The 17,174-nt window shown below is 39.5% G+C and overlaps 1 protein-coding gene across 1 annotated transcript in view; it reads right to left on the minus strand.

Moving 5' to 3' along the window:
- Nucleotides 1-7,145: 7,145 nt before the first annotated feature.
- APCDD1 (APC down-regulated 1) overlaps nt 7,146-17,174 on the minus strand; it is a 53,262-nt gene continuing 43,233 nt past the window's right edge. Inside the window, exons 4-5 of the mRNA XM_018553399.1 lie at nt 8,074-8,395; nt 7,146-7,601 (exon numbers count right to left, since the gene is read on the minus strand). Coding sequence (XP_018408901.1) covers nt 7,153-7,601; nt 8,074-8,395 — 771 coding nt within the window. The 3' untranslated portion in view covers nt 7,146-7,152. The remainder of the gene's footprint in view (nt 7,602-8,073; nt 8,396-17,174) is intronic.

The raw sequence follows: 17,174 nt of genomic DNA on the forward strand, positions 1-17,174 counted from the left end.
CCTGGAAGCGATAGCGTCGGGCGTCTGTTTAAAGAGCCCTGCTGTCAACAATATTTGACATACGTTGGTGGCAGCAAAAGAGTTAAAAGCTAAGGTTCCTTTTTTTTATTTACCATGTTTCATGTTACACCCATATTCGGGGTGTAAAATTAAACCTGGTGACATCTCCCCCACTACCCACCCCTACCCTTTGACAGAATCTGTGAATGGAAAAACTACTGTGGCAGATGGACTTGCTCTCAAGTTCTCAATGGAATACAAATGTGGTGATGGCACCTCACTGATACTTTCTACCATTACTGAATGTGTGTACCTTGGTATGGACAGGGACCGTTAGCAGACTCTGCAGGAGCCAGAGCATTGCACCCATGATTCACTGATGGCAGTTGTAATTAAGGATGGGCTGCATGTTCGAGTCGACCATAGGTTCGACTCGAACATTGCAATAATGTTTTACTGGCTTCAATGCAATTTTTTTTTTATAAATGTACATTTTTCTCTTTTTATAAATGTGTGCATTTTCTTTAAAAATGCGGAATATACCTTTTAATGCCCACTGTACTAGCATGTGGTGGTTGTTACTGGCAGAGGTTGAAATGTTCAAACCATCTACTTATCCTGTTTTCCACAGTGCTTGCAATCTTGGTAGCTGTCAATGACACCCACTGGGAGCTATCCACATCACTCATTACTTGTCTACCTACAGCACCATGAACACGTGGAGAAGAGGAGACTGTGTATTTGTTTATTCATGCATAACAGAGTCAAGCTTTATCATCTGCTTACATCGAGGGACCATAAATAAGTCCACCTAAAATGGGCATTTTTCAGATAAGATACACACTATGACACTTGCAAAATACTCCAAATAATATGAATTAATATTATTAATGCTGCTTTAAACATATTTTGGTGAATAAACTTCTGAAAGACAGGACACACATTGCTGGCCTCCTAAAGACTCTGGTAACTTGGCTGTGTGTGGCATCATTGGTGCCGCATCACTACTTCTGAGTCGCAGACCTGGAACAAATATGGAGCAGCAGTGTTGTACGCAGCTATCGGTATTTAGTTTTCATTTTTGTGTGGAGGTAGGAGAATAAAATTTGTTATTCTGCAGTGTGTTCTCCAAATCCACATGCATGCCCTGGGCTCATTTATAAACAAGAATGGCTATCCCATACACAACTTGGTGCATGTGCCTGGAATGGTTATTTTTCTCTATTGCCAGGGCCAATGTGTGTTTATCTGGAACATTGCAACTTCTAAACACTGTTTGGTAGTGTCATCAGTAAAAACCTACATGCATCAGGGGGTCTGACAGTTCATTTAGAAGCTGTTAAGTTTTAGGACTAGGGTTGCACAGGTGATTATAACATGCGGTCATGTACTGTAGATATGTAAGTGTGTGTTGCCATTCAAAGTTAATTGCACTCTGATGCACCTCTAAAGTATGGAACGCACCTGCATTATGGCACACCTCAATGCACAGATGCATATGTTCATGTAGGACCTCTTTTTGTGTTTAAGGTGAATGAATGAGGTTCCTAATGCAACACACCTCAAATGTGTGTGTTGCAGAGCAATGCAATAAGGTTTGAATGGGTCCTAAGATATTTATAACCTTGTTAGCATTAGCAGCACATTAAATTATGTGTGTACTGCAAAGGAGATGACTGCCAGCAAGTTACATTTCTCAGTGGCAAAGGGATACAACCATCAAATACAGTTGACTAGAAGAGATATGGTGATGAACCACAAGATGGCAGTATAGTCATAAATACATTTTTTTTCACGGTTTCTTCCTTTGTAGATGCTGATTTAGGATAAGAGACTCATGGAAAAAGTCTAAACTAACTAGTGGTTTTTGAGAACTATCAGAATTCTATTAAAGCATAAGCGTGCTTATCCTTTTTGCCCCTTTGTCCTGAGATAACCGAATCCTCCACCACCATCTTTTAGGGCAGGTTCACACCATTTTCCAGACCAGATCTGATCCAGATCTGCTTCAGAAAATGGTGCGAACCTGCCCGCAGTTCCAGTGCATTCCAGATCCGACAAAATGAGACATGCAGTATTTTTCTGTAACGAACTGCGCTGGTGAACAGATGCCATAAATAGCATAGGAATACATCAGGATGCATTTTGGGTCCGGAAACAATCTGATCTGGTTTGGAGATGATCTGGATGTGGTGTAAATGGGCCCTTAACAAATGCCTTAACTTAATCCATTGGCCATGGCCTCTGTCAAGTCTCACGGTTCTGGCCATGCCTGCACATTACAACCGCATAGACTTCTGTGTGTACCTTGGTATGGACAGGGGCGGTTAGAAGAGTCTGCAGGAGCCAGAGCATTGCACCCATGATTCACTGATGGAAGTTGTAATGCTTTACTGGCTTCAATGCAAAAAAATAATAAATGTACATTTTTCTCTTTTTATAAATGTGTGCATTTTCTTTTTTCTTTAAAAATGTGGAATATACCTTTTAATGTCCACTGTACTAGCATGTGGTGTTTGTTAGTGGCAGAGGTTGAAATGGTCAACCATCTACTTATGCTGTTTTTCCAGTGCTTGCAATCTTGGTAGCTGTCAATGACACCCACTGGGAGCTATCCACATCACTCATTACTTGTCTACCTACAGCACCATGAACACGTGGAGAAGAGGAGACTGTGTATTTGTTTATTCATGCATAACAGAGTCAAGCTTTATCATCTGCTCCAGATTTTGTCTGCTCCAGGTCAGATAAATTCCCCCATAGTCTTATAATCAGACAGTAACTTTCTAAGAATAATTTCTAACAAAGGAATGCAAGTATGGTACAAACAGTGATGCTTGAGATATTAAGGCCTATAGTGTGACACTGCTTTTCATTGTCTTCCTCCATGGAATGCGTCTTGCTCTAAAGTAGAAGATCCTGTCGTTTAATCATCTCTTAATGTGATAGACTGACCTTGATGCTCTGAAGTGTAACCATCACTAGAACTGATAGTGAGTGGTACAACTATTCAAAACTATACATTTAATGCCCCGCGTTTTGGTTTCCTGTTACAAATAGATTCTGAAATTCAATTAAGATGAATAACGGTCTGTGAACTTACAGTACATATTCTATGTACACAAAGAAACATACACCCATGTCTTAGTCACTAACATACAGAATACAACAGAATTTTGCAACATAGTTTATTGACAACTAAGGTATCAGTTACATGAAATTTCATCTGACGGGGGTCAACATTTATAGGGGGCGGAGAGATAAGCTAGCCACACACTGTTTAAATTTTAGTTGACTTCGAGCATTGTACAAGAGTGGATGGAGTTGAGCCATAAATTCCTGGCCGAACAGAGACCACAGCCAAACTGGGTATTCTGACATTGGCACCCCTGCTGCTGTTGGAATACAGTAGCCTGGCGGGGGAATCCCCGCCATCCACGCTAAACACTTTAAAGTGTTTTTCCACTTTTGCAGTCAACTTTGAGAAAACTCCTCTATATGTTTGTTGTGTGTTCCCATTCACACAGCATATCTAAAAATATTTTTTAAAATATATTTCTAACCTTTTAAGATATTTCTTTGGTGAAGGCCTTTGTGCAGATTCCAGGCTACTCTGAACAGCTTGAAATTGAAACCAGAGGGTCAGCCTGAGCTTCCTCCCATTAACATACAATGTTTCTAAGTCTTTCACCCTTTGTTAGGACAGACAGTGTTCAAGTTTGCAACTGATAATGAAATCTGCCAGCATAGTACAGACAGGGTTAACATAACTTCCCACAACCCCTCCTTAACATTACGTAGGGGTAAGCTAAGTAGGATTTGCAAGCAAGTAAAAAGCACTTGAAAATTTAAACAGAATTTTTTTTTTTAAATGTTAAGTTGTGCAATGTGAATGGGAACATAAAATAGGTGTTATCTCAATTTGGCAGCAAAAAACTTTAAGTGTGAAACTGCATTAAATCAAATGTGAGCTGCAGGAGGGTTTGCTGACTGGTCTGCTGGTCACCATGTAAATCCTGGGGGGTGGTTGGCGCACAGATTATTCACAACTAAAAATGTGAATAGTGTTTATATCTTTGTGTTTATGCATCTCTACAATATACTGTATGCACATTTCTTAAAATGTTATCACTTTAAAAACCCTTTAACAGCTTCAACTCTTCTGGGAAGGCATCCACAAGGTTTAGGAGTGTGTCTATGGGAAAGTTTGACCATTCTTCCAGAAGCGCATTTGTGAGGTCAGGTGCTGATGTTGGAAGAGAAGGCTTGGCTCGCAGTATCCGCTCCAATTCATCCTAAAGGTGTTCTATCGGGGTTGAGGTCAGGACTCTGTCCAGGCCAGACAAGTTCCTCCACCCCAAACTCGCTCATCCATGTCCTTATGGACCTTGCTTTGTGCACTGGTGCACAGTCATGTTGGAACAGGAAGGGGCCATCCCCAAACTGTTCCCACAAAGTTGGGAGCATGAAATTGTCCAAAATGTCTTGGTATGCTGATGCCTGAAGAGTTCCCTTCACTGGAACTAAGGGACCAACCCCAAGCCCAACCCCTGAAAAATAACCCCACACCATAATCCCCCCTCCACCAAACTTTACAGTTGGCACAATGCAGTCAGGCAAGTACCGTTCTCCTAACAACCGCCAAACCCAGATACGTCCATCGGATTGCCAGAGAGAGAAGCGCGATTCATCATTCCAGAGAACACGTCTCCACTTCTCTAGAGTCCAGAGGCGGCATGCTTTACAACCCTGCATCTGACGCTTTGCATTGCACTTGGTGATATAAGGCTTGGATGCAGCTTCTTGGCCATGGAAACCCATTCCATGAAGCTCTCTACGCACTGTTGTTGTGCCAATCTGAAGGCCACACAAAGTTTGGAGGTCTGTAGCTATTGACTCTGCAGACAGAGTGGCTTACCACTTCGTGGCTGAGTTGCTGTTGTTCCCAGTTGCTTCCACTTTGTTATAATACCACTAACAGTTGACCGCGGAATATTTAGTAGCAAGGAAATTTCACAAATTGACTTATTGCACAGGTGGCAACCTATCACGATACCACACTTGAATTCACTGAGCTCCTGAGAGTGACTTATTCTTTCAGAAATGTTTGCAGAAGCAGTCTGCATGCCTAGGTGCTTGATTTTATACACCTATGGCCATGGAGGTGATTGGAACACCTGAATCCAATGATTTGGAGGGGTGTCCCAATACTTTTGGCAATATACAGGTCTATTCACTAAAGGGGGAAGAGTTTGGAGAAGGCAGGATAAGTGAACAATCTAGAACAAAATAGCTGATTTGGAAAAATTCTCCACTTCAGCTCACTTTCCAGTTCAGCTATGTTGTCCTAGATTGTTCCATTCTAACGCCTTCTCCAAACTCTTCACCCTTTTGTGAATAGACCCCATAGTGTATATTCAACAGAGAAAAAGGAGCAGATAAAAAGGAGTTAACTGTTAGCGTTCACATACATTTTAACATTACTAACACCTAATGCTTATTAACCTGGATAACTATCCAGGTAAAGATCAAAGCTATCAATCGAATTGTACAGTCAATTATGTTTAGATGAGAATTGTACAGAAATCCTAAATGTGTGTAAGCTTCCATTGACTGCATCTATAAAGAATGGAATGGGCTTGTATGAAGCAGTGATTGGGTACATTGGAGAGTTTTAATTAGCGCAAAGCAGATTGTACAAATGATCACATATGTAAAAAGAAATTCTCAAGTTTAATTAGTGTGTAAGATATTTTTTTTTTTTTACAAAAATACTTCTATTTATTAATGTTCTCACCCAAGATTCGATCACTGTTCACCCAAGATTCAATTTAAAAAAAGAAGGGAATCTTGGGTGAAAACACAAATAAAAAGTTCAAAACTGGAGGTATGGGAAAAATTATTCTTTGTTTTCTTAATAAAAAACTAAACAAAAAAAAATGTTCCCTGGCTGTAATTCTCATCTGATGGCTTACTTAGATGTAATGACATCAAGACATCAAATGTACTTTTGCACAGGCAGATAAGTAACAAGGAAGGACAGCAATGGCAGCCTCCAATTTTCTCTCAGTACAGGCTTCATTTAACAAGTCCCATGTCAGACCCATCACTGTCCCTCCTGCATTACAGGTGAACCCTCTTAGGTTGGTGAATTGATGTATGTGGAATAACTAAAATGTAAATTCTGCAGAAGCAGGCTTATTGGACAAGGCAGTGTGCAGTAACACACAACCAACCAACCAGTAACCAACCAGATGTCAGCTTACAGAAAACGATGAACTCTGCTTGGCTGTACTGCTGATTTACAAATGCTTAAAGTCCAGCAATTTTTTTTTTTAGTTTTGGATAAAGTGGGGATGAGTGTGAACTATTTTTTCACATTTTTACTTCTATTTGGGGCTCCATCATAGAGTTTTCCCTTCCCTTTCCTGTCTTGGCAGCGGACAGAATATTAAGGTAATTCTCCAAAAGCAATACAGACAGGAGTAAAATGCTAAGCATTCTGTCCCATAAAAAAATATAAGCAATACAGATGTACAACTGATGCAACATTTACCCAGAAATTCTCAAGTCTTTATTCTTTGGTGTAAAATATGTGATACGTCAATATAAATCAATGCATCTTTCATATACATATATGTACATTATAAAGATATGTACAACAAATATTTGGACCCTTTTGACATTGAAGGGACTATATGACAGTTAACCCCTCAGACAGCAATGGAGCCAGTTCATAAAAACAATCAGTCTTTAGCTTAGAGGCACAATACTGTACAAAATCCATCCTGATTTGTCAACACTGTAAGGAAGATGGTAAGCATTTTGGAGCATAGTTATGTCACAACAGCAATATGGCACAGACTAGATGTGTACATCAGTGGCTGTAAACTACTTATTTTCTTATCAATATATTAACAGCTGAAATAAAGTGCAATTACTGTTGTGCAACCAAATAAGGCAAGGTCAGGTTAGGTTAAGGGCAAACGTCAGTTGAAGATTTAGCAGTAGATAGGGTAAAGTATGATAGCCAGGGCATCAGTTCTCAGGCATCCAAGTGCATCAAGTAAACAAGTATGATTTCTTCAATGAAACACCAGGTCCTTGGTCCCATTAAATTAAAATACAAAGGACACTTCTTCTTACATTATTTCAGCTGGCCCAAATAAAAAGTAGCACAAATAGATACAAATATGGTATATGAAAATAAATGCACATGGATGATGCAAGTTGGTGCGTTCCTGATCTGAGTTTGTGGACTCCATCAATTGTCTCTTCCAGTCTAAGTGGGGAGGAGGCACACTGGACTAGTGGCACTTGGTAGGATGTTGCTCTCTTTTCAGGTCTATCTGGACTGGAGCCGTCACTTGGCCTTTGGCCATTGAAAAGCAAATACCTTCCTCTGTAGTCTTGCTCCATCCTAAAGAGCTCATATTCAGTGTGTGGAAGCCTTATCCCTAAAGCCACGCAACCATTTGTGTGAGTAACATCTTGCTCCACACCTACTTTCCAGGATCCCTCTGCTCCACACTCGTTACCATTGAAAACGTTGAGTAAAGAAGCTGTAGCATAGTCCATTGGTGTCACCTTCATGCGGTTTACTGTAAAAGAAAAAAAAATAACCTGTCAGTAACACAGTTACTGTCCTAGGTTGAACAACACTCACCCACTGTACTGCATTAACGGAAGAGCACCATTGTCACCCTAGGCTGCTTTCCTGTCCTGATTTGAACTACAAAATGTATTTCTTTCCTTGTCCCTATGAAATAGTTTTGCAGTTCACAGACGATAGCTGGGAAAGCTGATAACATTGTTTGAAATGTTAGTTATTTTTCTGACATGCATATCATTTAGAATACACAACAAAGTACTTACTGATGTTTTGCAGAAACATTATTACATTTTTGTAAGGTTTACAAATTTTTAATTCGGTCCTTCTATGTAAGTTACCATCTAAAATGTCTTTTTAATATCTGTATATTTCTTTAATCTTCTTTTTTCCTTTTTCACATTCCAAGAAATGTTGTATTATGCTACAGTACACCATTCATTAAACTACCATGTCTTACTCACCTTTAAAGATGAATTCTGTCCCTCCCATGACCTTAGTTGAAGTCACTCCTCTGCTGTAGCGCCCCTTGGCATAGATGGTAAAGGAAGGGTGCTTGCAAACAGGATCTGAGTAGTGATAGTAATATCCCTCCCAGGTGTTGTTTTTATCGTGGAATATAAAGTGTCTGGTGAGGAAGAGTACTTCTGGTCGGACCTCACAGCGCTGGCTCACCCATTCTCCATTTAATCCAATAGTTAGGTCGGCTTTGGGAGGTAAGATCGGAGGGTGCTGTTCATCTGATCGGAAGATGATTCTGCAGGCGATGCATGATTGATCGTGATTCTGAAATAGAAATATAAAGAAATAAGAGCTGGAAATATATTTTGTCACACACTAATTACAGTATACAGATTTGGGACTATGATCATTGCTTATAATTGCAAATGTTAAAGCTGAACTACTGGCAAACATCTAAATACACAGATGAAATACATATATGTGAGTAGTTTTACCTGCCAAAGGAGTTTCATTTATGCCCATTCAGTCATAAGGGTTACATAGCCCTGTCACACAGGACAACAAGGACGATGAACACTTTGTTAAAGTGTATTTCCACGTTTGCAGCCAAATTGGGATAACACCAACTTTACATTTGTTACATGTTCCCATTCATATAGCAAGACTTAAAAAAAAATACAATTTGCAGCACACCATTTTTTGATGATGTTGCTGCAAACCCCGGAACTGAAAAATCCTGCTTATTTCTCATTGTCTGAGGTGTTGGGGGCAGTTTTGCTTCAAATAATTAACTCTGTCTGATGTGCTGGCAGATTTTAATTATCACTTGTTAACGGGATGAGCAGGACTGTCTGTCCTAACAGCGTTAAAGACCTATAGACATTGTATGTAATGCACTTTTAAAAAACTGTCCCTCAGTCAGCTCACAGGCTGACCACTGGAAGCTATCTGTAAAGTCCTATGTACAATCCTGGTCCAAAGAAACAGCTAAAAAGGTAACAAATCTTTTTCTCCAATTTGGCTGCAAATGTGAAAATACTCATTAAGAAATACAGTGGTGGAACCTTTCTTCTTCCAGCCTGGACACTGAAGAAGCAACAGCAGACTGATGGGGTGATCTCTCTGCTCACTCTGCCCTCTCATCCTATCAGCCTATTCCTTGTCAGTGCATTTGTATGCTGTTTGAGGTAATGCTCAATCTGTTGGTTGTTCTCATTCAGCAGTGGGCAGTGTAGGAAACATTTGATGGTGTGGAAGCCATAGCTAAAGTTAGACTTACTATAATATAGCAGGGTAGCAAAGTATATAAATTACATTGCTCAGTTTCTAGCATTATTCTAAAAAAAAAAAAGTCACAAAGCTGCCCAAAGCTCCAAAACGCAGCTGGTCACATTTTTGTTTTTTATTTGTGGTCTCCAGAAACAGGTAGGTATTTGATTTAGAGAATCATAGACCTGCTACTCTGATCAGCTTTCCAGAGGGAAGAAAATACCCAGGACTTCTAAGTATGGAAGAGCATGTGAGTTAATCTTCTTCCTCCTATGTGACAGAGATGGTGCTTGGTGATTGGGCCACAACTATCACATGGGGTGGAGGAAGTCCTAAGCCCAGAGTAAGCTCTGACAAGAACATCTTGAAGCTTCCACAGGGTTTCCTTTCCTTGCATCTTTCAGGTTAATGTGGAAGAGTGGAGGGAAATGAAGGAAAGGTGAGAATGTGCAGCTGGGTGGGGGATTAAATTCCTCTACATAGACAAAGCACATGGATACTTTAAAATTAACCTGTCATAATAGGTGTGGGGACTGCCATCACTGACCTCATTTTAAAAATGACAGTAGTGTGTCTGTTTTCCTGTCTTCCTAAAAAATATTTTAATCAATCACCTCGAACAAGTATGGAGTTCAGAGTCAGAAGTCCTTATCTGCATGCTTGCTCCTGGTCAGTGTCTCAAAGTACAGACTCAAGGAGGGTCAGAACGGCAGCCAGGATACTAGCAGGTTTAGAAGGTGAGGACTACATTGGCAGCCTCCATGTTTCTCCCATGACAATAAAAACCCTGCCATTGCCGACTTTATTTTTAAAGGTGCAGGTTTCAAAAGTTGAAATTTTGACCCTGACTTCACTATCTAGTTAGTGAAAGACCAGGAACAGAAATGTAGCCCAGTCAGACATGACTGCCTTGTTCCAAGTCAGTGAATTAAAAAGCCAGGACCAACATGACCGTCCCAAAGCCTGTATGTTAAAAAAAAGTCAGCAATGGTGGCTCCCATATTTTTATTCACAAAGATTTATTTTTCCATGAATTAATATTTTCTTGTAGTACCACTGTTTGTAAATGCATGGAAACCAGCAGAAATGCTAATCTATGTGAAAGCGTGCCATGGGGGCAAATTTTGCCTAAATGTCCCTCTTTTCCACCTTAGAAAGCTGGTAGGTATGCAAATGCACGGTGTTTGCCACAGTAATAGTAATAATAACATAGGAATATTTTTAATTAATCACACTATAAAAAAAATATTTTTTCCAGGGAAGACACATTAATAAGGAATTCAAGAGCCAGCAGGATTTTTTAGGGGCCAGTTCAATTGACAACAACTAGAGGAAACCTCAATAGTTAGGCACCAGCTGTATTTTTTAAGAAGCATAGGCCACCTGACTCCTGGGATTTGTCCGGCCTTGACTTTTTTCAAAACAATTATTCAGAGCAGTCATGCTAAATCCTAGCTGAACACCAGGAAAGGTGCTAAATACACACAGAGGAACTGTTCTACCTGCCAAAACATTTGTAATACCAAGCAGCCACCCTTGGGATCTTGCACAGCCAGCACAGCTTAGGTAAGAACACACCCCAGCCAGTCTGTCCAATTCAATAGCAGGATTTTTTAGGGGCCAGTTCAATTGACAACAACTAGAGGAAACCTCAATAGTTAGGCACTAGCTGTATTTTTTAAGAAGCATTGGCCACCTGACTCCTGGGATTTGTCCAGCCCTGACTTTTTTCAAAACAATTATTCAGAGCAGTCATGCTAAATCCTAGCTGAACACCAGGAAAGGTGCCAATACACACAGAGGAACTGTTCTACAAGCCAAAACATTTGTAATTCCGAGCAGCCACCCTTGGGATCTTGCACAGCCAGCACAGCTTGGGTAAGAACACACCCCAGCCTATCGATAGGACAGAAAAGCAGCAGCACACTGATTAGGTGCTTCCTCTGCTCTCTTTTCCTGCCAGCATTCTTACTGTCAGCACACGTGAACATCATCAGACCCTGATTGGCTTCCAGTTCTACCTCTGTCTTTCCAAGTTTTGTTAAACAGGGGATTACAGCACACTGATGACAAGATAGATTCAAATACTTACACTATTTGAAATGTTAAAATATTTGTTTTCAGTTAATGAATGCGTAATTGTACTATTTAATGTTTTGTATATTTGCCAGGAGTTCAGTTTTATGCTATAAAACCACATTTAAGTTACATTCTTTTTTCAAATTTCCATAACTGAAGTCGCTAAATGGTTATGTTGTCTGTGCTCAGTAACATTAGCCTGGCAAATCTTTGCTAGGGCACTGTAATGCTGAAAAGGTTAAGATTAAGGAAAAGGCTGTTTTTGATGTTATATCAAAGCCCCCTTTGATCTTGATTAGAATATTGTGCTGCTTTTCCATAAAGGAAATGTTTGTCTGAAGAGATCTGTATCTCTACACTGCTGTCACATTTATTGTGTTTTACAGCACTACATATTTTATAAATCCGTCACGCTAACGTTTAATTGCAAATGAATGTAGACCTGCCCCTGTTTTACCAGTTGACATCCGCGGTGTTAAACCCCCTTCCCATCCAGGCCATTTTTCAGTATTCAGCGCTGCGGTACTTTAACTGACATTTATTCCGTCATGCAGCGCTGTACTGAAATGAATTTTATACCCTTTTTTGGGGACAGATAGAGCTTTCTTTTGGTGGTATTTATTCACCACTGGGGGTTTTATTTTTTTACTATATTAAGGAAAAATTACTGAAATTTAAAAAAAACAACAGTTTCCCCTATATTAAATGATAAAACATACAGTTTTTTAAAAATAAAACATGTTATACTATACCTCTGTTTAAGGGCTCATTCACACCAGACCTCATTTTCAACACACACAATTGCAGTTCAAAAATGAATAATACAATTTAAGAGCTGCTCACATTAAATGTGATGTTGAGACAGCCATGCGAATAATTAGTTCATGCAGGGTTTTCATCAAACAGCATTTTTATATTTAAGTCAATTGAACTGGTACTGTTCAATGTTGCTAACATTCTTTAATGCACAGATCTGGAGTGAAATTGATCTACAACCAGGAGGGAACTTTATATTAAAGCCTGTAGAATAAAAACCTTTTTTTTTTAGTTCTTGGTAAGGTAGGGAAGGGTTTGAACCTATGTCAGAGGTTTATTACTGTCTGTCCCCACTGGGACAATTTCTTCTTCTGGTGGTGTGAAATATTTTAATGGGGTAGAAACAGCAGCAAAAACACTTTTTAGTAGAGTGGTAAAAGGTTCAAATTTGTCAATTGTTTAGTCCTGTGGCCTTGCTAGCAAGACTTCCTTTCATTACCAGCTAAAGGAAATCTCTCCAAAACGGACATAGGCCTCAATGGAAATATGTTTGGTAGAATGCGGAAGAATTAGAAATCATTCTTGGTTTCTACTGCTATCTGGCAAGCCTGAAGTTGGGCTTCGGGTACCTTTAGGAATATGTTTATAAAGCAAATGGTGACTGACTGTTTAGATATTTGTGTGAAAAGTGTCTCACTGTCAGTGTAGTACAACAATGAGCATGCTAACGTGACATAAAACTGACATATATTTAAAATGTGATGATGTGATGTCTCATAGGGAGCATCTAATAGGTTTAATTGTGGCAAAATCAACCATTTAAATTGAATTCCTCATGGAAAGTGCAATTTTTGCCATGGCAGTGCCTATACACTCCCATGTCTGCAGCATTGGCTCATCTAAGACATGTCCTACCGACTCTTGCCTCTGATGACTGCTACTCTTGCAAGATTTGGAGTGTGTCATAAACTCTGTAGGGACAGCTGATGAGACTATTGTTCAATTCATAGTGTAAGAAATTCCAAGGTCCAAATTAAGAAAAAAAATAATATATCATATCTATTTAATATTAATTTAAGAGGTGTATATGGTTGAGGGTTCTTAAAAAATTTATGACTTGACAATAGGATGCATGGAGGCCGCCCAGGTGTGAATAGGATTGTAAATTAAGGATGACATCTTTAGTATAAATAATAGAATTAGTTTGTTTGCATGGCAGATTAGCATACTGACCTCCCTTTTGGTCTGTGAGAGCAGATATGTTATGTGTTGTTGTCCTGGTCACCTTGATTTGCTAAAATGGACAACTGGTTTTACAACATTATGTGTTTTGAAAGTGTCCTTGAACTAAGGAAGATAACACTCAAGTTAATTGCAAATATACTCTTCTCAGACAGGATGGAAGCAACCAGGTTATGGCCAACCCAGGTGTTATTAAATCAAAGAGACATCAGCTGCCACCCAATCGCTATCATGAGAGAGATCTGTTTAGGTTTTGTGGACTAATTATGGGTTCCTAATGATAGTGAATGAGTGTAGCTGGGATGAAGAGGCAGAGGCCAGAGCCATTGGGAGGCCATCTCAGAGGAAGCATTGTGGAGGAAGCCATTTTGGGAAGAGGCCAATTTTGGGAGGAAGCCATTTCGGGAACCACAGTTCAGAACCTGTGTAATTCTACAGGATGGGTAATATACATGCATCCAATGGATGAGTTATGCTAACCAGTTTATGATATTTTATGTGTTGTAGAAGTGTTGGGTTGGTGTCTTCCTGGTTTAGTATTGTTATTTTAATATTGTTGGTTTGTTATTGCTGTGCTAGTGTTCCTGTGACAGCAATCTTGGATACATGATTTGTTGTTTTGTGTTATAATTCTAACCCTTTCTTTATCAATAATCAAGTTGTGCATGTGAAAAACATGCAAAAAGAGGACTTTATCCTTGCAGTGCAGGGGTAGCCCCACTGCAAGGGTTAAGAATAATTTTTCCTGGAATTCTTCATTAAGGGCAGAACCCTAAGCTGGCAGGGTGTCAGTAGAGGGTTGGGAATAAAATGAGTGATTGTATTATTAACATCTAAAGGGTCCATAGTAATGGTGCCATCAGGTAAACAGATACTAGATATGGAAATGTCAAGAAAATCATGATGTGAGATAAACACCAGGGAATTACCATTCTTTCCACTGAATTGTCAGATGAACAGAATGATACAAGAGCTTCTTTTGGACCATGTTTAAAAGTGAAATGGTAAAGTTATAACAAACAGGTCTGTGTCTTGTTCCAACTTGCAGAGAGCACGTGGTCATTGGGATGTATGGAACTGTGAATCGGATGCCTTCACATGCAGTGCTGAGATCAAACAAAATGTATATACAGTACATAAAAGCCCTCTGCAAATACCGGAATCACTGTCTATGTATAATATATCATCTAATACAGTTATATATAGTTATGTGATATATGAAACATTACAGATAATCATGATATGTCCATTTGGCTGTCCTCAGGCAGCCTCAGGCATGGCTAAAAGAAACAGGACAACAAATTAATCGTGTGCCTTCAAATATTCAATTAAACGAAAACTAAATTTTTGTATAAAAAAAAAAATCCCTCCCGGGGAATTATATATACACATTTCAACATTTTTAATAATGGAGTCATACCTCCTGTGCTGACAAGGGCCCATTAAGTAAACTTTATCTAACCTTCAAAATATAACTGGAGGTTTCCATTAAAGTGACACCAATGCTACTAATTTTTTTTTTAGGTTTCTCTGTAGAGAAAAAGGTAAATTACTATATTGGCTTCTGCATATGAAAAACCTTCTTTTTGGTCCTTACATCATTATGGTGTCCTGTAGAGACGTAGGGGCCAACAGAAGGAACCACAGAACACCCCCCTCTCCACCCCCCCCTGCCATATATCCAGGGCTATGCTGCCCCTCCTGCGAACCTGGGACAGCCATGGGGGGTGTCAGTGGCTACAAGAATATATAATATATATATTGTATATGTGTATATATTGTGTATATACAGCCAAAAATATTGGCACCCCAGCACTTCTGTCAGATAATGCACTACTTCGCACAGAGAATTGTTGCAATTACAAATGTTTCGCCATTCTCATGTTTATTTCTTTTGTTTATATTGGTATGACACAAAAACGTGGAGAAAAAAGCCAAATCTGACAAATTCCACACAAAAGTATTGGCACCCTCAATAATATTTGGTAGCACAGCCCTTGGAAAAAAAAAACTGAAATCAATGGCTTCCTGTAACCATCAATGAGTTTCTTACACTTCTCTACAGGAATTTTGGACCACTCTTCTTTCGCCAACTGCTCCAGGTCTCTCAGATTGGAAGGGTTCCTTTTCCCAACTGTTGTTTTGAGATCTCTCCATAGGTGCTCTATGGGAATCAGATCTGGACTCATTGCTGGCCAGTCCAATACTCTCCAGCGCTTTGTCTTAAACAAATTCTGGGTGGTTTTTGACGCGTGCGTTGGATCATTGTCCTGCTGTAAGACCCATGACCTCTGACGGAGACCCAACTTTCTGACACTGGGCCCTACATTGCACCCCAGAATTCTTTGGCAGTCTTCAGATTTCATAATGCCATGCACACAGTCAAGACATCTAGTGCCTAAAGTAGCAAAGCAACACCAAACCAATAGTGAACCTCCACCATGTTTGACTGTAGGGACTGTATTTTTTTTTCTTTAAAGGCCTCATTTCTTTTTCTGAAAACAGTAGAATGATGGGCTTTACCAAAAAGCGGTCATTTTGTTTTGCCTGTCCACAGCAGTATTTTGGCTTTTCTCAGGTAAGTTTTGGCAAACTCCAATCTGGCATTTTTATGTTTCGGTGTCAGCAGTGGGGTCCTCCTGGGTCTCCTACCATAGCATCCCTTTTCATTCAGACGGTGACGTATAGTGCGAGCTGACACCGTTGTACCCAGTGCCTGAAGGTCAGCTTGAATTTGTATGGAAGTTGATGGAGGGTCTTTATCCACCATTCAATCCTTCGTTGCAATCTTTGATCAATTGTTCTCTTTCGTCCACGTCCGGGGAGATTAGCTACAGTGCCATGGGCTGTAAACTTCTTGACAATGTTGCATACAGTGGACACAGGAACATTAAGATCTCTGGAAATGGACTTGTAACCTTGAGATTGTCCATGCTTTTGCACAATTGTTGTTCTCAAATCCTCAGACAATTCTTTGCTGCTCTTTCTCTTCTCCGTGCACACAGAGACACACAACAGAAAGGCTGAGTACATTTTTCACCATTTTAACTGGTTTCCGTGCCAGTGTGATTTCTATGTTGTCAGCACCTGTTAATTGATACCGGTGAATTTAATTACAAATTACAGGAGCATCACAAACTTGTAATGTAATTATTTCTTGCAATTTGGAGAAGGTGCCAATAAATTTGTCTAGTTCATTTTTGGAGTTTTGCGTGGAATGTGTCAGATTTGGCTTTTTTTCCCCTCAACTTTTTTTCATACTAATACAAACAAAATAAATAAACATGAGAATGCCTAAACATTTGTAATTGCAACAATTTTCTCCACAAAGTGGTGCATTATCTGACAGAAATACGGGGGTGCCAATATTTTGACCTTGACTGTATGTACCGTATATATAGGTAATTTAAATGCAATGCTCATTTAAATGCTACTATTATAGTCTCTGCTTTCAGAAAATATATAATTATGAGGCATGGGGCGGAGGGGGAATTAACCAAACTTCAGGCCTAAAGTGTGCGTTTTAACATGCGTGCAAAAAAGCAGCAAAAATTACTCCTGGCAGAGAAAAGGTTAATGTTTAACTCTTGACGCAGCTATTTTTATGTTTTTCTAATCTTCAATTTCCATATTAACATGCTCTTGTTTTTACTAGTTTAGGAGCTCTCCAAACTCTGCCCCACCACTCAAATAGCACAACATAGTGATGACATTTGTGAATGGCACAAATAAATTGGGGAAGAGAAAAAAAATCAGA

The sequence above is a fragment of the Nanorana parkeri genome, unplaced genomic scaffold (genome assembly GCF_000935625.1).
Source record: "Nanorana parkeri isolate BGI_ZX_2015 unplaced genomic scaffold, ASM93562v1 scaffold7, whole genome shotgun sequence".
NCBI lineage: Eukaryota > Metazoa > Chordata > Amphibia > Anura > Dicroglossidae > Nanorana > Nanorana parkeri.